The following is a 20,304-nucleotide window of genomic DNA, read 5'->3' on the forward strand; positions in this document are numbered from 1 at the left end:
GGGGCTTTGGCGAGACTGATTCAGTTATTATCTGCCCTATTTTGCATTATTATAATGATCTAATGTAGGCTATCTCTAAAAATAACGTGATAATAATAGAGTCACTCTTTCCCTTGCTTCATATCCCTTTCGTCTCCCTTATTTGTTAAAAGCAACCACAATCAGAAAGCACTACAACAGTGCCCTCCACTGGGGAAACATCAAAGTGCAACTGACAAAAAGAAGAAAAAAAACCTCTCAAATCAAAATCTAAGAATTTATTTTTCAAACACTACAAAGACTCCATCTTAAAATCAAGCCTCATGAAGTGAAAAATACCAACAATATGTACAGTGCATTGCTTTCATCAAGTAAACCTACATCGCTGACTGTGTGTGAGCAGTGTCGATCGTGAAGCTACAACAAACACATTTTAGTTCAGACAATCTTTCAAGTGGGTTCCAGGTGCGTTTCAATACTCGAGACCATGTTGGCAAGAGCATGTCAAGTTCAGTCTGTCACTCAGGCCCCTGCAGGGTGAGTCATCACTCCAAACCAGTGGGTTGGTTCTCAGTGTGGCGTCAGGAGGGCGCTCCAACAGGGAGGGGTCACCACCAAATCAGGCAAAGTCATAGCTGTACAATGGAATAATACAGTGTAAGTGTAAATAGTGTTTTATTCCACTGGGTGTAGCCCAGTTTCATTTAATATAATATTCTATTCCTTTTTACAGCTTCACCTGTGTATGTTTTTAGATATATGTGGATATTATCCAGTTATTATTAACTGTGTTTTATTCTTTCCTCTCCTACTTAATGTGTGTATGTTGACCTGGGTGGTGAGCTGCTGCATGCAACTACCCTTGCAGTGATAAATAAGGTTGTACTGAATAGAATAGAATGAAATAATTACACCACCATCTAAAGGTTATCTTAACAGCTGACATAAATGATAACTTAGTCATATGTAGTCTTGTCATTTAGATTTAAAGTATTTAAACAAGAAAGGTGTGTGTGTGTGTGTGTGTGTGTGTGTGTGTGTGGTTTCATGTTGCCACTGGGTGTCGTAACCTCACCATTGAGCACTTGAGTCAAAATATGTTCTTACTGTCAGAGATCATGCAAAAATGTTTGAAATCAGTTCAAAACACATCAGATAAAACCCATTCTGCACCAGTGCCCCCTCTAAACGGTCAGCTCTTTACTGACTAACACATATCACATCGGCCATATAGCCTTGTTTGACTATATATATCATGGATGACGTTGGTTTGAGGAGGATTTTAATGGCAAATAGATGATTTAAGTTGCTGTTGGTTGGACTGTTTGTCTTCTGTGATGTGAAGACGCCTGAGAACCAGGTCTCCTCTGCAGGTGATGTTTTCTCCTCTTTGCGGCCGAACACACAGTTCTTCTGGGCGGAGCTCAGCCTGAGTCGTGTCCGCTGTTGTCGGATCCTCCCTTCGCGGTCCCCTCCGGTACCTCCGCCGTGCCGCTGTCCGACTCCTCCTCTATTGCCAAGCGCGTGTCCGCGGAGGAGCACAGGGAACTGATGCTGCTCTGCTCCGTGCACAGCGCGCACGCCAGCGGAGAGGGCAGCGCGCCCTCATAGTGGAGATGTCCAAAGTGGTTGCCGTGGTTACCGCAGAAAGGCAGCGACACCTGCACCGAGCGCAGTCCCGAGACGGCGGCGGGAAAGGTGAGGCTGTGTTTCTTGGGCAGCGCGCCCCACTCCCGCTGCTCCTCCTCGTGCACCAGGCGCGTGAAGATGTTGACCCTCCTCTTCTCTCTCCTTTTGGAGCGGAAGTAGCCCAGCATTATACCGCAGAGGAAGACTCCGTAGAAAGACATGACTATTAGTATGTACAGGTACGCGTTCCCGTCATTGTTGTCCGCCTGGGAGTCCGCGGTGCTCTGCGTGTGCAGGAAGAGGCGTTTGGGGGAGGCTGTGGAGTTTTCCAGGTGCTCCATTTTATTAGTGCAGCCTACGCGGAGAACCTTGAAAGTGCTGAAAAACATATAGAAGAACAACCATAAATACGATGGGGTTTTTTTTTCTCCATTACGCACGTTTTACGCACGCTTTACGCACACAGACAGGTTTCCAATGAATGGAGTTTTTTCTGTTCTGTGATTATAAAGTGATGAAAAACTATGAAAACACTTATGTAGAGTCATTATACATCCATAATTATGACGTTATGGCAAAAATAGTTTTCAATCTCTTCACTTGGGTAGGGCAAAAAGTGAAACTTGGTAAGGTTATACCTTAACTTAAGGAGTGGTCATTGCAATGGAAAATAAAGATAACGCAAAAAAGTAATCAGTGTTTTACTTTGCCAGAAAACTTTGCAAATAACCTTCAATGCATACAGTTCACTTTCAGTTTTTTAAAGGCAACTTATAAGTATATTCTTAAGTTTCCATTAGGATTCTTAAACAACTTTTCATTCATATAAAAACATTGTTGATTTTATTTTTAAGTTTTGTACTAACATTATCATTTAATCTGGCCGTTCTGTACTTTTTGTGTTGAAAAAACCCCCAACAGTTTCCAGTCATTTAGAAAAAGTTACCAAAAGTCTACACAAAGTGATTCAGTTTATGTAAAACAACAATGATGATCATAAAAAGTCATAAACTGTCTACTCACCAAACAAAGAGCTAAGTCTCATGCAAAGTGTTACCGCTGGTATCTTCTTGCAGCTCTTCTGGAGTTTGGCAGCACTACTAAAAGGATGAAGTTATTTATATAGAGACCCAGCAGTGTCATCATGAGTCACATGATGGGGACTGATTGTAACATGAATCCTGTGTCTATGGAAGCCCTGAAGGGACGTTATGTTAAAAAATAAAGAACAAACTGAGTATCTTTTAATGTTATTCACGCCTCGAGGGGGATCTGATGAAATCATTAAATGCCCATGAGTATATTAAACTTACTGAAGAACTACTACATCATCTCTCTAGAGTCTGACAGAAAGAGGCCTTGAGGGGATGTGATGGAAAAATACATTTAAGGCGGAATTCTGACTTTTTAGAAACTGGTGATGAATTAATCCTAAAGTCCCTCAATCACACTGTCAGAGTGTGTAAGGATGCATGGCCATATCTACAAATACCATGCTGACTGCACCAGTCTCCTTATTTTCCATCTAGCCTCTGTATTATCCTGAGGCACAAACAATAAACACATCTACTCTCCTCAAATCAATTTCCTTGCAAATGAACCAAAAGCCCATGAATGCAATCATGCAAAACATTCAAGAATGACATGGTGGAAATGACACAGAGAATACAATCAAAAACAAATCATTTCTCTGAGTGTATGAGTGATACAGAGACAGGCACACCATGATTCCATGATGGAAATTGTATTTATAATGACAAATATTCAGATTCATATGATTTGCAATAAGTCTAAAGGAACATCTTTTTCATCTGGCCTTTTACTAAAGTAAAACTACCAATAAAAACAATGTAAAAATCCCTGCATTTGAAATCCTACTTCAGTAAAAGTACAGAGGTATTATCAGCAAAATGTACCTAATGTATTCCATATTATTATACTACATTGTTCTAGATAGGAAATAGGGACTTTCAAATGACTCTTGAGTTTCACAGTCATCGTAGTTTCTCCTACATACTTGGAAAGCGAGCGGGAAAGTTGCAATCTGCAACTTCACCGCTAGATGCCACTACTAAAACTAAAAAACACACTGGTCTGTTAATGCTAACCTCCTTAGCATTTAACAATGTTTTATCAATGTCAAATCTTAATCTAAAACATAAAAAGCAAGTTAAGTGAGTTGAGTAGCTCAAAGTTATCTTTAAGTATAGTACTGGAATAATTACTTTTCACAGCAGAATTCTGTGTCAAAGCTAGGATTTTGATTTAGAAACATGAACAAGTCTCATTAAAAAAAGAGATCTTATCCTGCAGATGTTTAATGCATGCAGCAGCAACCTTGGCGAAGCAGAAAACCAAGCTCATTTAGAAGTAAAAGCGATTTTTGGGCCATTCTAAGGGTGGCTCCTTTTTTTAAAAACGTGATCTCCGAATGACTGATTTAATTTGATAGTCCGACTGAACTCCTCCCTGTTCCCAAGGCACAGTCAAGGATCAGTCTGACAACACTGGGAATTTACGCCTCAATACCGTAATAAATGCTGAGCATTAATGGTTGAATTGGATTAGCTTCCAATCACTCATAACTATTATTGAATTAGTGAAGACTGATTTCACTCAGCGCTACAGACACAAATAAATGGCATCATCCGTCTGTCTTTTGGTCACACAGGCATCGATTTCACAGCCAATGAGATGCTGAATACAAGTGGTTAACGCTTTCAATTGAATTCATTAGACTTTGATTGTGGCAGAAATATTAAATACTTGTTCAAAGCAATAAACTACTCCTGCATGTAGACCAAACACAATCTTTATTTACTTCATTTGAGTATTTTTCCAAAGGCAAATTACAAATAAATAGCTAGATGCACTTATGTTACAAGGCAGAGAGGACTGCTCTATGATAATAAAGCTTACGTTAAAATAGAGGCTATACATGTGCTTCCTCTGCTGATCACTGCTCCGCGTACATACATATACTGTACGTACACATAGGGAGAAACATCAAATTCAAAATCAGTCAGGGATTAGAAAGGTGTGACTCAGAATTACTGGAGAAGGCAACAGGTGTCACATGGTGAGGGACGCTGGGGCCATGTTTGTGCCGTGTTATGGACTTGACAAGTCATTCACTTAGTCATACTCCTGCAGTTGACAAAAATATGTGACAAGGCTCTAAGCTGGTAAACACAGTCCGGCAGGACAAATGTTGGCCGTACACACAAAAGTCGCACTTGTCAAAGTGTGCTCATTCTTCAACCAGTGCACCCACGCACGTTGAGGAAGTTTTATTTGTGTCCTATCTGTAACTGACTGCGTTATTTGGACAGAATGATACATGTTCATATTGCACTATGATTTATCAAATATGACAATGATTACACAGTCATTTCATCTGTAATACAAGCAAGTAAATGTGCATTCTTGTGCACAATGTGGTCTGTACAGCACATAAAAAAGTATACTCTATCACTGTAGGAAAATACAATAGACTAAACAACAGTACATCTTTGTTTCTTTTCTTTTTAAATAAGACTATTTTGTGTAATTTATGTCATTTTCCTAAAAAAAGGACTATGGCCTTAAAGCTTCAGTAGGTAACCTTTACCTTTACTATATTCTGACAGTAGTACATGAGACAGATAATCTGTGAAAAATCAGGTTCCTCTGGCTCCTCCTAGTGCTGCTGAATAAAAACAACCAATCAGAGCCAAGAAAGAAAGATAGTTGATTGTAGTTGTCAAATACAGACGCTTTGGGAATGGGAATGAGACTCAACAATCTTCAAGCCATCGACCCAAAGCATCTGTAACTGAGGACCTGAATATGAGAATCAACTCAATCAACTCTATTTCTCGGCTCTGATTGCTTGTTTTCATAACAAAAAGTTATTTTTATAAAAGTTACCTACTGCAGCTTTAATGTTGATGAAGAAACAAAACATTGTTCGATCAGATATGACCTTAGCATTTTTATCAACCTGCTCTCATTTGCCCTCAAATGACTTTGTGCTTTTGGTGTCAAGATGTGCTGATGGGAGAGACGCCCCACGACAGTGGGAGTCAAAGTCTGACTGTGGGTGGGAGACAAAATAAACCACTGACAGAACAAAACATGTGAACAAAAGAGAAAAAAAAGAAACAAAAAGAGTTAACCGTCTCCTGACCTGCAGGGAAAATGAATTTAAAATCTTTAAGTTAAAGGAGCTTTACTGGAGGATCAAAAGGAACTAAAGGAGAGATTTAGTAACGTAACGTAACCAGTCTAATGTCTCATGGGTGAACAAAAAACAACAAACATGTCAACCCAACCTGAGCTTCTGCTGTGGCACTCAGAGTTCAACAGACAACGTCAGCTAAAACACCATCTGTTTCATAACTCACATCTGAAACAATAAAAATCACCACACAGAGGTCATACACCTGGGCGGGAAAGGGGAAAGGCAGCAGTGGACAGGGATCTTTGTGTTTTCCTCAACACTTTGTCTTTTCAGCAACCTTTTTCAGTCTGTTTTTAGTTACAAATTCAAGTAACACCCTATCTTTATCCTCCTTTCTTTGAGAGGAGTGTTAAAATTTACCACAGATCACAGTGGCTCTTATGTTCATGGAGGAGGGAATAGGGGAGCAGTGAGAGGGTACTGGGAGCGTTCAGAGTCAAGTGTTGGTCTGTGCTTTGAGAATGACCACTGCCGTGCTGGTCCTTGTTATTTCCCACCGTACATTCTTTCAATGTCGTCCTGGTAGTGTGTTTTCAGCTCCTTGCGTTTGAGCTTGAATGCGTCAGTCACTAATCCAGTCTCAGGAGTCCACGGGTCTGGGCTCAGGCGGATCTTGCGAGGCATCTCAAAGCGCTCCAGTTGGGCTACAACAGAAGAAGACGAAACGTTAACTCAACACTAAAAAGGTCCAACATGGTCCAACCTGTACTGACCCGTGACTGGAGCTCTGAGCTAAAGTTTAACCTCCACTTTGACCTCTTCTCACCTGCCAGAGCAGCCTCAGTGATGATCTTGAGGACCAGCTCCTCCATGGCCTTGTTGTTGCACAGGTCCTCCAATGAGCCTCGGATACCGTACTGGTCAGCCAGAGTCAGCAGCTGCTTCTGATTGGGCACCACAAAGCCAATCACGTACGTCTCATCACTGCAGAGCGGGAGGAGAGGAGACGTCAAGAGGGGCGTCAGAGTTATTAAATGGCACTGCTCTTTGTGTGTATTCTAGCAACTGGATGTTTCGGCCGAGTATGGGTGATTGAGCACAAACATCACCAAGTGATTTTTTCCCCATAAAAGGAAATAGAAACAACACATGCCTGAGCAGTGTGAACAGATTGCAACCTTCAGATATCTATAAAACAGTATCTGTTGCACTGTGACACAAATGAATAAACATTTCAGGCTGCAGAAATATGTTCAGATTCTAAATCAGGGTCAAGGTGTAAGTGTAAAATGCTTTTTATGGTATCAAATGGGGGGCAACATCATCTTCAAAATAAAAAATATGTTGTAATGTAAATTTGTAAGCTATAATCTACCTAAAAGTTCCAAAGTGTACCATCAGCCAAAAGCATTAAGGTCCAGTGTGTAACATTTAGGAGGATCTATTGGCAGAAATGGTATATAATATCCATAGGTATGTTTTCATTAGGGTATAATCACCTAAAAAATAAGAACAGTTTTTTTTGTTACCTTAGAATGAGTAGTTTTTATCTACAGAGGGAGTCTCTTATATGAAGTCCACCATGTTGAACCACCATGTTTCTACAGTAGCCCAGAACAGACAAACATTGGCTGTAGATAGGGGCGTTTGCGTTTTTCACGCATTTTGTGGCCACCTTTCTGTTTCTCCTTTGTGCTTAGAAGGGGAGGGTGAAGTGAGGGGGTTGAGATAAGCAACTACACCACTAGATGCCACTAAAGCCTACACATTGGACCTTTAAGGGGATTTGTTCAACTTAATTAACGAGCTAGTAGCTAACTTCTGTCTGTAAATTGGTGCTGGGCAGGTAGTGTACAGGGCTGCATCTGAGCTTTTATTCCCTGAAAATTGACACTGATTAGAGCAGTGAGACAGAACCAAAACAGTAAAGTTGAGGACAATAAAACCAAAACAAAGAGCTGAAAGAAGCTAAACAGCTTCATTGTCACAATGATGTGCTTTTGGGTTCAATCCTGTTTTTACTAAGCCTTTAACATCTGTAGAGTGAAGAAGACCTGCACAGTTGGGGAAAATTCTTTGTGAGTTTTACTCCTTTCACATCATTGATCCATTGTTGATTGAAAAAGATTGGTAAGAGCAACTTTACTGAACAGGATGTAAAAATAATGAACAGGCAATCGATCAGTCAGTATAACGCAACCAGGTGAACGGAAGTTACCTTGTCAAAAGAAATCCAATAAACATTATAGTTTTAAAATGCTCTATAATATGCTTCAATAAATCACATACTTACAGTGTCAACTGTTAACTTTCAGTTTTATTTACCAAAACTCATCGCATGTGTCCTTGAGGTCTAACAAACACGATGAAAGCATTTCCTTCCTCAAAAAGCATTAACTATTAAGTATTTTTTCTTAACACTTAGTGCATTAACGCCACCGACAGACCTGTGGAACTGTGTGAAACCAGTGGCACGAATGTGTATCTAGTCATTTACACCTACCTCGCGCTTGTGTGTCCTTGTGCACGTACATGGGAAGAAATGAAAAGGGGACTCACTGGTAAAGACATGTCTCTATAGCGCTACTAATCAAAAACTCTACAAGGAACCTTCAATGTTTAACAAACTGGTATTCAGTTCTTGTCACACAAAAGACTGGTGTTATATATATCAAGTTGACACATAAATGGTTTTATATCTTTTAACTGTCTACATGGAGCCCCTGTAACCCTTAGGATGTTTGTCAAATGTATTAACTTACTGACAACAGAAAACAGTGCAGGGCTGCTTTATATAATGTTGAATGCAGTTACGTAGTAGTTATTGTCTTGACACTTGGAGAAGTAAGCTTTTTCCTGTAAATGTCGCAGATGATAGAAAAAGAGCATGCTGTGAGAGGTTTTTATAGCTTTTTGCTGTAAGCAGCAGCCTGTTGTCGATAGAAACATGGTTGGGGGTTGACGAGAGTGGTGAGACTGAACAATTAAGTAAGTAAATCAGTGAGCTCTTGACATTATTTGCAGTCATTTTCCTATTTACAAAAAAAATGATTGATAGGTGCAGTTTAGTAACTGAGGAGAAGCTAAGCTAAAACTACTTCAATAGATCATCTTAGAAACATAGCAAATAATTGATCATGACTTGTGTATTGACATATACATCTGAACGATAGAATCACATTGTAGTCCTTTCAATCAATGCACTGACACACACACACACACACACACACACACACACACACACACACACACACACACACACACACACACACACACACACACACACACACCTGTTGGCATAGGCACAGATGTTGTCGACCAGAGAGCAGTTCTTCAACATGGCCTCCACCTTTCCCAGGGAGACGTACTCTCCTGCCTGCAGCTTCACCAAGTCTTTCTTACGATCTGGAAGCACAGCATAGAAACCTGCCTGTAATAACGTGCACATCTACAATTGTGGAAATGTTAGTATTTCTTAAAGAGAAGGGAAGAAGCTGGGGGTAGCACACATTTTCCATTCAACTGTGTATATCTGACCAGTGTTGTCTAGATAACAGAGAGAATTCTGGGTTCTGGCTGACTGAAGTAAACAAGACTGTGGAGTAATTCTGGGAAGTGAGGTAAAATCTGATTTGTTAAAAGGTTTTCCTGCCAGACTGATGGATGGGAGAGGAGCAGAGAGGTTGTCTGGAAAAAATCCAGGAATGTGGGGCACAATGTTGATCATTTGTGCTTTTGATGTAGCAACATCCGAACCCAGACAGATTACCCCAATCTGCACCTGTAAAACCAGCCGTATATCCACTACACTTCACTTTAAACGTCGTCATCCCTTTCCTCACCAATTATCTTGAGGCATCCGTCTTCTTGAAACTCTCCGATGTCTCCTGTGCAGAACCACCGCTGGCCATTCTCATCTACAAGGAAGTCTTCATGGTTTTTTGCCTCGTTCTTGTAGTATCCCATGGTTACGTTGGGTCCACCAACCAGAATCTCTCCTCTAGGATGTGGCTTGTCGGTGCTACGGTAACCACCTAAAAGCAGGGTTTAAAATCAGCGGATTGCAAATGAAAACTGCAATAAAAAACATTCAAAACTCACAATTTTGCTACGTACTCATTTTTGCAGCGATAAAAACCTGACAGCATGTTTACTTTAAATTCTATTTCTGCTCAGTGAGCCAAGCAGGCAATAAACTCAACATGATATGTATCAAGATTCAACAGAGTGCAATAAAACTGAGTTATGATCCCTTACGTAAAAAGATAGAGGTTGTACAGGAGTGGAAGGAAAAGAAGTATGCTTTCCTTACAAGGTTATGGACCAGCTACAGTGATCTCTCCTGAAATGCTGCCAGGGAAATGATTAATGGTGGACGAATTGGCGTTCTTAGAAAACCTTTAGTGTGTGTGCATGAGATGACACATAAGGGAAAAAAAGCAACAAGGACTGATGTGAATCTGCATGACACATAGTGTATCATTTCATCATGGATTCTGTGTGTGTGTGTGTGTGTGTGTGTGTGTGTGTGTGTGTGTGTGTGTGTGTGTGTGTGTGTGTGTGTGTGTGTGTGTGTAGCTCCTCTCCCTGTCTCACTCACCCTCCACCCAGTCTTTGAGCTTGATCTCACAGCAAACCAGTGGACCTCCCACTCTCCCAGTGCTGTAATCCCACACTGGAACAGACAACACACAAACATGATAAGGAAGCACACTAGCATCAAGGAACGACATTTATTACCATAGCAACACGACCTCACTTGTTCCTTTGCCACGGAAACCCCATCCCAAAGGAATGTCCACAAAACAGTGTTTTCCTGGCTCATGACCACAGTGGAGAGTGACAGGCAGTGGGCCATTCGGTTGGTCTAGTCTGCCTGGGAAAGGCTGGGAGTATTTCTACAGTCTGACATATTTGTCTGCAATGAAAGCCAAAAGATAAGCTAAAAAGTTTAAAAAAGAGCATTGGGACAGCTATTACCGCCACAGATATGAGTGGCATGACTTTACGCACATTACAAAGACATGAGAAAACGATTTCCCTGTTTACAAGAAGCTGTAAGGAATGTCTGCATTTTCTGGGGAAGACAATCACGTGAATGTATTTTACAGAACCTGAGCACAAATCACATCCCTTAGTTTGACAGTTTAACAACAGACTAAAAGCATTATGCTAACTGGGTTCTAAATGTACAATGATTTGTTGCTAATGTTGATGTTTCCAGACCACTGTCAAAAAAGATAACCTACTCCCTTCTCTGTTAACTACAACCCACGCACAATATATCTTCTTATTACTTTCCTCTCATCCATTTTCCAATCCCTGCTGTAAAATTCCCTCTTCATGTCCTCCCGCTGCTTTTATCTCTGCTTGCAGATTGTGGAAACATTTTCTAAGTCATTTCCCACAACTGCTCAATAATGTGCAACTTTTCCAGTTAATGAACCTTCATTTGGAACAAATTACTATTTCAGATTAGTTAAAAAGCAGTCGTTACTGTTGATGTACAGATGTCCTCCACATTGAGTTATGTTTGCAAATAGACCAAGAGTCTACAGCTGCGCTCTGTGACAGTGGCACAGCAGTGCTAGACCTAAATGCTAACATCAGCATGCTAACATGCACACAATGTCAATACTAACATCCTAATGTTTAGCAGGTATAATGTTTATCATGGTCACCAGTTTAGTTTAGAATGTTAGCATGAATATCAAGTAATTCTGTCCTATCAAAAACATCAATGAAAAATTTGTAACGTTGCCTTGTAGTCCACTGAGATGCAACGCAACATCACATCTTGTCCATTGTCAGGACAAATAGAAACACTGTGTGGAGAGTTCTATGTTCTTCTTACTGACCGCCAGAGAGGGTGGAAATAACAAGCATTTGTGTAGTGTGCAGAGAGAGTGCAGAGAGGTTTTTAAGGCCAGTTTTATTCTGTATTGTGACGTGATGGATATTCCTAAATATTGGTTGTTTTTTTTTTTTACATCTGTATAATAAACTGTATACTAATGCTTACGCTCGCTAATGGTTCCAGCACCGCAGGTCTCAGTCAGGCCGTATCCCTGACCCACCGGGCAGCAGAAACACACGTTCATGAAGCGTTGGGTGGCGGCGGAGAGCGGCGCTCCACCTGATAACAAGACTCGCGTCTGACCTCCCAGCAGAGAGCGAACTTTCTTGAACACCAGCCTGGATGGATAAATATAAGGCATGGGTAGATTACCGGGGAGGTATACCATTAACATATCTATCAAGATGCCACTGTAACAATTTATCTACACACTTGTCACATAAAGGTGTGCTGTATCCTTTGGCGAGCTGCTCCAGTTTGTAGTTGTATGCCAGAATGAAGAGTGTTCGCTGGACACAGTTCATCTCCTCCACCTTGGTCATCACGTTCTTATAGATACGATCCATGATCTCCTGGAACCAGGAATGAAGACAGGGATGGAGGTGAGAGAGAGAAAGAAAGAGATTAAGAGATTAAGAAGAGTGAGGACACATCAGAGACTATGGGAAGATAAGATACATGCTGGTTAGGAAGTCCTGCTTCTGTACTTCTGCCAAGTGAAAGGATACAAGTTTGAGAGATATGAGTTGCAGCACTGTTGCATTGCCATTACATCTCCTAATATGGGGCCCACCCAGAGCTCTGGCACCTTAAAGGGGAGATTCTGCCATGAACCAAGGTAAAACCAAAGTATTAGATCTGAAGTACGGAGGCGCAGTAAGTATATGCTTGATGAAGTCAAAACCAAAAGACATTTGCGATATCTTTAATATTTAGGGATTGTCTTCTGGTAGCATAATTTGTTTTTACTGGGATGGTAAAACAAAAGGTCCAGTGTGTAACATTTAGGAGGATCTATTGACAGAAATTTAATAAAATATTAATAGGTATGTTTTCATTAGTGTATAATCACCTGAATATAAAAATTCTTGATTTTATTACCTTAGAATGAGCAGTTTTTATCTACAGAGAGAGCCTTTTCTACAAAGTCCGCCATGTTGAACCACCATGTTTCTACAGTAGCCCAGAACGGACAAACAGTAGCTCTAGATAGTTTTTCACTGGTTTTGCGGCCATCGTAGCTTCTTATACACATCTTAAACGGGACAGCGAGGCGTGGGTGTCTCAATGAGCAACTAGGCTGCTACACGCCACCAAATCCTGATCCATTAAGGAAGCTTAAGTTGGGTCTGTAGTTGCAGCTCTGGCCGTACATGACCCAATGTCAGAGCACAAGATGATTTAAGATGGTCAGAGCTCATAAAACTTAGAACAGAAAAAATCCAGAAGTCCAGAGGAACAAATTAGTTAAATTTGGAGAACATGTGTTCTTAAGTTTAGTTGCATAACAACAAGGCTCCCCAATGGATTACTCACAACCAGTGACCTACAAAACCAGAGGGAAACCAAAGGAATCAACACAAGGGTGGATCTCTGGGTTGGTTAAATAAAACAGAGAACTATAGTAAACTTGTAGAAGTGAGTGAAACCTGTGCACCAAACTCAAATCTAAATCCTTCACTGTACAGTAAGAGGCTGTTTTACCCATTTACAGCAACTGTTTGACTATTGCATGGGGGGGAATACAGAAAAGTACAGCAAAAGGCAAAAAGTAATATAAAGAGAAATAGCCTACATCAGGATCTCAAACTGCTGGTCCAGGGATCACTTCTGGCCCTTCATTTAGCACTTGAACATTGAAGTGGCCCTCCTATGAGATGACAATACCACCTATGGACCCAAGCCAATTTTAGTTTGAGACTCTTGGCCTACATAGACATCAATATAGAGCCACATTAACATTCATGTCCAATGTCCAATACTCACTCTTGTTTTATCTGTTTTGGTTTCTGTTTCTGTTTTGGCAGCTAGATGCATTAAAAATGTCATGGTGTGTTTGGTGCTAGGCATGAATGGGGTGAACATTTTCTTGATTGATCGAAAAGTTGTTTGGTCCATAAAATGTGTAAAATTGTGAAAAATGTTAATCAGTGTCTCTCAAAGATATTCACATCACAAAATCTTGGAATGTTTTCTTAAAAAATGACTCAAAACTTTTAACCGATTATCCAATTGTTTGACAAGTAAATGTTGCAAATCGAGTTGCATGCCTAACTTGACTTGGTTTTTTGAGGTTCTACTGTCAATGGTGCTGCAGTGGAGAGAACCGCAACCCACAGATCAAGAACACTTCATCTTCCAGATCGGTCTTCAAAAGCTGGACTTAAATGGGTAAAAGGGCACAAACAAAACAAAACAAAAAAACAATAAAAAACAGCTGTTCCCACTGTGAGTGTGTGTGTGTGTGTGTGTGTGTGTGTGTGTGTGTTTGTTGGTGTGTGAATATGTGTGTGAAGCTAAAGCAGTGAGAGAGGAAGTCGACACAGGATTCATGCAGCAGCCTGTTGTCATATCACAGCAAACAATTTGTATGCGTGTGTGTGAGTATGTGTGTATGAGTGTGTGTGTCGTGGGGATAACCACATGGGGCTTTCTCACGTTCTGTTTACAGCTGTGAATGGTTCCAGACACTGGGGCCCTCTGCCCTTTACACTACGACCACTGGGAGATGGGGGTGGGGGTGGGGCTGAGCTTATGGTGTGAGAGAGAGGAAGAGAATACAGCGGCAAGGGCATACGGTCTTGGACTCTCCGACGTACAGTCTAGCCAACATGAGCAATGGAATTATAATCTCCTCTGGGGTTTAGTCAATTCAAATTTCTACATTAAAATGATTAGAGTTTCATCATGTCCATTGATTGACCAATATACAAACATCACATTACTCATCTTTGGGGTTTTGAAATTAATAAAGTCTTTTTGTCTTATATAAAGCACTCTGAATAGCATTGTTGTTAAAAGGTGCTTTCCTTAGCCTTCATTTGGCATCACGTTTCTGGCCACCTGGTGAATTTAAGTCCAATATTCAGGCTGGTTTTGGTTGGTCTCCATCATCTCCTGAGAGAAATATCTAACTCTTTAGCGGGTAAATTCTTCACTATGTTCACCAGCTATTTGCTAACTTTGTCTGTCCGCCACTTGGTGCTGGGCAGGAAGCTTACAGTGGAGTTTAGAGCTTGTTCACTAAAAGCAGCTGCCTGCTGCTGCTGGAAATGAGGCTGATGACAGCAGTGAGATTGAACCAAAAGTTGTAGTCTGTACAACCAAAACAATCACCTGAAAGACGCTAAAACACAATGTAGAACTGAGGCGAACTAAAGAGTCAAACATTAATTCTCTGTGGGTTTGTCACTATGAGTGACCTCTTTCATGTACATAGCCTCATTTCATGCATTGTTCATATAAAAATATGAATTATAGCTGCTTTAATCCTCATATTTTTTGTGCAATCCTTCTTTAACCACACTGATGGCTGTGTGGATACCGTATTAGATGAAACTTTTCCTCAAATTGTAAACTCCCTCTAAAACTAATAAAAGAACCCGCTCTGCTCTTTCACTGACAAAATAAATACAGCCATGATAGGTTTTGAGTAAAGCCCATCCTGGCATCACTGATGAAATGGATTAATCACTCAAATACACTTCAAAGACAAGCAAGACTAGCCAACTTCAAATATGCCCCATGGTGTCTAACATGGTTTGGTGATGAAGAGCAGCATTGGCCAGCGGTAGGAGGCACAGAGTATTTACGTCACAGTCGGTCCAGAGAGGCGGCAGAGTCCAGCAGATTCAGGCCTGCTGGACTCCGTCACTGCTACTCCATAGCAGGACTATGAACAGAGACAGAGTAAAATCTGACCCGCTGCCAGACGAGGCTAAACTGAAATGTTTGAAACAGACTTTAGGGAGAGTGACTCAATGAGAGATACTTTGAAGGCGAAGGGTTCTCAAACATTATACTGTATAATGCGTGGAGTTGTGCTGAGTGTACTGTTTTGACATACCGGGACAGCTGCCATCAGAGTGGGTTGCAGGACGCTGGTGTCTCCCTTGCTTCCCTTCTTGATCTTGGTTGACTTTGGAAGGGAAAAAGAAGCAAGAATGATGGCACACATCAGATTTGAAACTTCTTATTTTAAGACTTGAATCTATTTTACATTGTTTTTGTTCATTAAGTGCAATAAGAGGGATGCATTAAATAATCCTGCATCCATAATTATCTGAAGTCATGTAAAGCAATATTTTAGTCTTTTTTTACGGAAGAAGTCTGGGACAAATTCACTCATATAAAGCAGGGCTGGGTGATATGGCCTTAAAATAACCACATCTGATTTACAAATTTTAATCAATCTTTTTACGATTTTAACGTAAATTCAAATGAATTGATTTATCGTCCAGCTCTAATAAAATATGAGGCTTCAAACTGCATACTTGAATTGTCACTGTTTAAATGCTCTGAGAAATAAAAATACAACACATCTTCTTTGTAGCATCCATGTTGTTTCCACATTATGACTTAAAGCTCACAAACACAACAAAGCCAGACGAATGACTTCCCAACTCGGGAAATGGGACCACCCGATGCGTTCAAGTGCTTGAACACACCAATTACTATCTGATACAGTGACAAATTTGCTGGTGTTCACCAAGAAGATGCAGTTATTTATGGCACTATGGTGGAACTGAACTGCTGGTTATTGTCTGGATCTGTGGTGACAGATTAAATCACACACATACTACACAGACAACATCGTTGTCCAACGACATTAAGCTTTCGTTTGAGGTACACTCCAAAGGATTCCAAAACTGTGAGTGCGTCATGATAGTATATGTGTGCTAGCATTCGTAATTGTCTTAAAACAAGCAACCACAAGAGGTTTGACTTAAAAATAAGTTACACAGTTATGGTTTGAGTCAACTTTCTATACTTTACAGATATTCATAATTGAGTCTACAGACACATTGTGGTTGGTACTCAAAATACTGATGTTCGATAACCAGCCCTAGCTGTACAACATGGACATACAGTATGTATGCAATATAATTTGCTAAAAGAGCTCACCTGGCAAAACAATCTAGTGTATACCCTTAATGGAGTACATTAGTAACATTAACTTTATGATGAAATGCAAAAACAGTCTTGTTTCAGTCTTACTGTACCTGGTCAGCGAGAGTCTGAGGTGAGGAATAGCCGATCCTACAGCCATGAGAAACACATACGAGCTCTGCACTGAGCTCCAGTACATGGGCGAGAGGCAGGTAGCCAATGTAAGTGTCCTCCTCACTGTAGACACAAAGACACTCTTATAAACAGTTCTGAATGTAATCAGTGCCAGCTCATTCAAACTAGTTAAGTTAAAAAAGCTGAATAAATGTAATACATACATACAATGTGCTGTATAAGAGTTTTAATTAAAATTCAAACTATCAGGATCTGAAAATCTCTGAAATCATAAATCATATGAGAGTAATCTTAATTTAAAAAGCTTTTTTTTTTTAAAGGCCGACTTTTCCTTTGCTTGGACTTGAAAATGATCTATTTGTACTTCTGGATCCTCCAAATTCTAGGGAACCACATTTCACTGGACATGTATGCAAGTCATACAGTCATATTACTTAATACATGAAGGAAAGATATAATTTTTCTCAGAAGACTGATTGATTTTGTAACATCCGTAAGCCCTTTAACCTCTGTCCTCCCAGGTTTTTCCTCCACTCATACTGAACTCCCTCCCTTCTGCATTTCCTCTCACCCCAGTCTCCTTCCCTAGAGAGAAGGGTCGGTTTTTGTTTTAATGTAAACACTTGTGTTGTATGATGGTACTAGCTGGCTGACTCATACTTGTGCACGTGCTCAGTTGACACGGACGCCTCGAACAAGAAGTTAGCCTTAAAGAACTTTTGGCATTTTTCCTTAAACCCATTACACAACCTTATAGCCATCGACATTATAGCCAGTGACTTATTAATGAAAGAAGAGAGTTTGAGACAGCAGATTAGAGGAAGTTCATGTCCTCTCGGTGCTATTATAATGCAATTTAAACTGCTTGTCTCTTCTAAGGAATACACTGAGCTGAGCAGATTCCCTAAAGCATAAATGGATTGAGGTGTATACAGCACTCAGCTCAGTTTGGGCAAACAGTATCAGTGAGACAAATAAAAAGGCAATATGTATATGTATTATTTTGCTCACATCAATAGTAACGTAAAATGTACGAAGATATTTATTTGCCCGGAAACATCCCTCCTTCCCAGGCAGCCCACCTCCCACAAAGAGCTCCACCATTCAAATGGCTTAAATTAGTTTGGGTTAAAGGACTGGTCCCCCTGTTCCAGTCTTTATCCTTAGCTAAGCTAACCGGCTGGTGGCTGTAACTTCATATTTAGTGTACACGTGACGGTGGCAAGAAAGTGAAAAAGCATTTTTTGACACTAGTGCCATTAAAAATATAAATATCCAATCTGGTACAGATGGTACAGAAAAAATACATTTTTTGATACCCTGCTTTGAGGAATATAAACATATTTTTCTACTAAATGTTACTAAATAAAGTCAGCCTACTCAAATGGTAATTGTTGGGTAACCATACAGGAACTTTGCCTAAATTAAAAATCAGGCACCATCTGGTCTTACTACACAGGTAGAAAAAACTTACATGTCCCTCATCCATATATCACATTGAATTTTTTCTCTGTGATGAGTCTGTGTTGCCTACCACAGGTTGGGTATCCGCTCGGCCATGCCCGTGATACCAGCGATGATGTTGCTATGGGAGATCATGACACCCTTTGGTATGCCTGTGGATCCGCTGGTGTACATGATGACTGCAATGTCTGAAGGCAGCGGCTGCTTACGCTCACGTGCCGCTGTAATGTGAACAGAGAAAACACACGTACATGCACAAACACACATAGGAGCTGATTATAACAAAACTGCATTAAACTCATGGCTTGTAAGATGATAATGTGATTTGTGTGTATTGTATTTATATTTTAACTGACCACCCCTACAAACACACACACACACACACACACACACACACACACACACACACACACACACACAGGAACGCAGACTAAACTGTAACAGCTATGCACAAAAAATGCCTCACTGTTTATACATTGTCCACACAGACGCATTCTTGGAATAAAAGTAATAGCCTCCGTCTGTTCCATTTGCTGCATGTGTGCAGGATAAACCGACTGGATAAAGGAAAATGCAGCGGGTGTCAAAGTCCAGGGAAATATTTAAAAGTGTCTTTAATTCAATAGAGGCTGTGTGAAAGACGACATGGATGGAAAATAGTCAGCTGTGATATTGAACAATCAGGCCCCTCTTGGCACAATGCAGAGTTTGTGTCTGACTGTGCTAGCCAAAAAACACTATCTCCTTTATCCTCTTTCTGACACTCTCTCTTGCAGTCCTCAGTCTCTCCTCTTTATTCGTGTACTTTATTTTCCCTTTTTAGTAAGACTTCAATTGTGTATATTTGGTGGGCACTATGTTATCTTCTATTGATCCAGCCCTGCCTGTCAGTAGGCCTAAATCTTCTCTCATATTGCATCCATGCAACAAGTACCCTACTTCAGCTGACACTGAAAGTTGCAGGCAGTGGTGCAAACTCTAAAGACCTGAAGTAATGCTTGAAATTAAATAGTTCACAGTACATGTCACCAACCACATCTGAAGGAACAAGTGTTTGTAGCTGCTTATTGAACTGAACGAAATACGAGAGCTTGAGAGACTAGACTGGCACCTAATCTGCAATCCTTCACAGTCTTAAAGTGGGTGTGTCGCAGCCCCCCTAAATTTGTTGTCGGAAAGGTGTGGAGGGAGGGGGTTTCAGATGCTGTTAGACCATCCAAAAAGCTCTTTGGTTGAAGGATTCAGACCTGCCCTGTATTAAAACAATGCAAGGGGCTATGTTGTCGGGGTTGTGTTGCTTCAGGCACGACAATGAAATACAATCCAGGAAGTCCTGTTTGGGTAAAGGATCTGCGAATATGAAAGCTTATTGGATGCTGCACAGCAGTTTATAAAACTATGAGGCAGGATTTTACAACTCTGGAAAGTGGCAACTATTTTATTTTCCCTGAGGTAAACAGCAGAAAACAATTGTCCTCATTGGAAAGTAACTAGGAGTGTGCTATTACATGCATTTGATTGACTGATGCAGTGCCTTGCTAGATGACGTCACATTGCACTGCAGCAACAGTTGAACCAAGGTCAACGTTCCTGATGGACCTTGCAATGTCCTGCAGGAGCCCCTGGCTCCACTGAAACGAATACTGGGCTGTGGCTTTTTTTACGCTTAGCCAAAGTTGGTCTTAATGTGGCCTTAGGGAGAGCCCTCAGATGGCCTCCCGGTTTTCCCATGATTCTTGATGCTGTTGTTGCATTAAGTTACACAGTTGATGGACTGTTTGCATCATTGCCTGCCAGTAGGTGAGGTTTACAGTCAGGGCCTCTAATCAAGAGGTCGTGACTTTTGAAATCAAGGAATGCAAAAATGGAGCGACTCCTGCGAGCTAGTTCAGGCAGACAACTCGAGCTGCGCTGCTATACACACCACATGCCTCACTCTCCATATTAACAAACCAAGCACCCTCTTCCA

The 20,304-nt window shown here is 40.7% G+C and overlaps 2 protein-coding genes across 5 annotated transcripts in view; both read right to left on the reverse strand.

Annotated features, from left to right (window-relative positions):
• Nucleotides 1-242: 242 nt before the first annotated feature.
• kcne4 (potassium voltage-gated channel, Isk-related family, member 4) lies at nucleotides 243-4,283 on the reverse strand. Its single transcript, XM_051397295.1, has 2 exons — nucleotides 2,632-4,283; nucleotides 243-1,986 (listed from the first exon to the last, which is right to left on the reverse strand). The coding sequence occupies exon 2, from the start codon at nucleotides 1,947-1,949 to the stop codon at nucleotides 1,404-1,406; it is 546 nt and encodes a 181-aa protein (XP_051253255.1). The 5' UTR covers nucleotides 1,950-1,986; nucleotides 2,632-4,283; the 3' UTR covers nucleotides 243-1,403.
• A 121-nt stretch (nucleotides 4,284-4,404) lies between these two features.
• The window catches only part of acsl3a (acyl-CoA synthetase long chain family member 3a), a 34,477-nt gene continuing 18,577 nt past the window's right edge, over nucleotides 4,405-20,304 (reverse strand). For all 4 annotated transcript variants that reach the window (XM_051397272.1, XM_051397273.1, XM_051397270.1 and 1 more), the window contains 10 exons: nucleotides 18,406-18,556; nucleotides 16,850-16,973; nucleotides 15,694-15,765; nucleotides 12,060-12,199; nucleotides 11,793-11,965; nucleotides 10,371-10,445; nucleotides 9,613-9,804; nucleotides 9,061-9,175; nucleotides 6,597-6,754; nucleotides 4,405-6,474 (listed from right to left, as the gene is read on the reverse strand). In XM_051397272.1, coding sequence (XP_051253232.1) covers nucleotides 6,317-6,474; nucleotides 6,597-6,754; nucleotides 9,061-9,175; nucleotides 9,613-9,804; nucleotides 10,371-10,445; nucleotides 11,793-11,965; nucleotides 12,060-12,199; nucleotides 15,694-15,765; nucleotides 16,850-16,973; nucleotides 18,406-18,556 — 1,358 coding nt within the window. In that variant the 3' untranslated portion in view covers nucleotides 4,405-6,316. The remainder of the gene's footprint in view (nucleotides 6,475-6,596; nucleotides 6,755-9,060; nucleotides 9,176-9,612; nucleotides 9,805-10,370; nucleotides 10,446-11,792; nucleotides 11,966-12,059; nucleotides 12,200-15,693; nucleotides 15,766-16,849; nucleotides 16,974-18,405; nucleotides 18,557-20,304) is intronic.

The sequence above is a fragment of the Dicentrarchus labrax genome, unplaced genomic scaffold, assembly GCF_905237075.1.
Source record: "Dicentrarchus labrax unplaced genomic scaffold, dlabrax2021, whole genome shotgun sequence".
Lineage (NCBI taxonomy): Eukaryota > Metazoa > Chordata > Actinopteri > Moronidae > Dicentrarchus > Dicentrarchus labrax.

Coding starts and splice junctions, on each gene's coding strand:
- kcne4 (XM_051397295.1), bottom strand. CDS start 1,949: ATGGAGCACCTGGAAAACTCCACAGCCTCCCCCAAACGCCTCTTCCTG.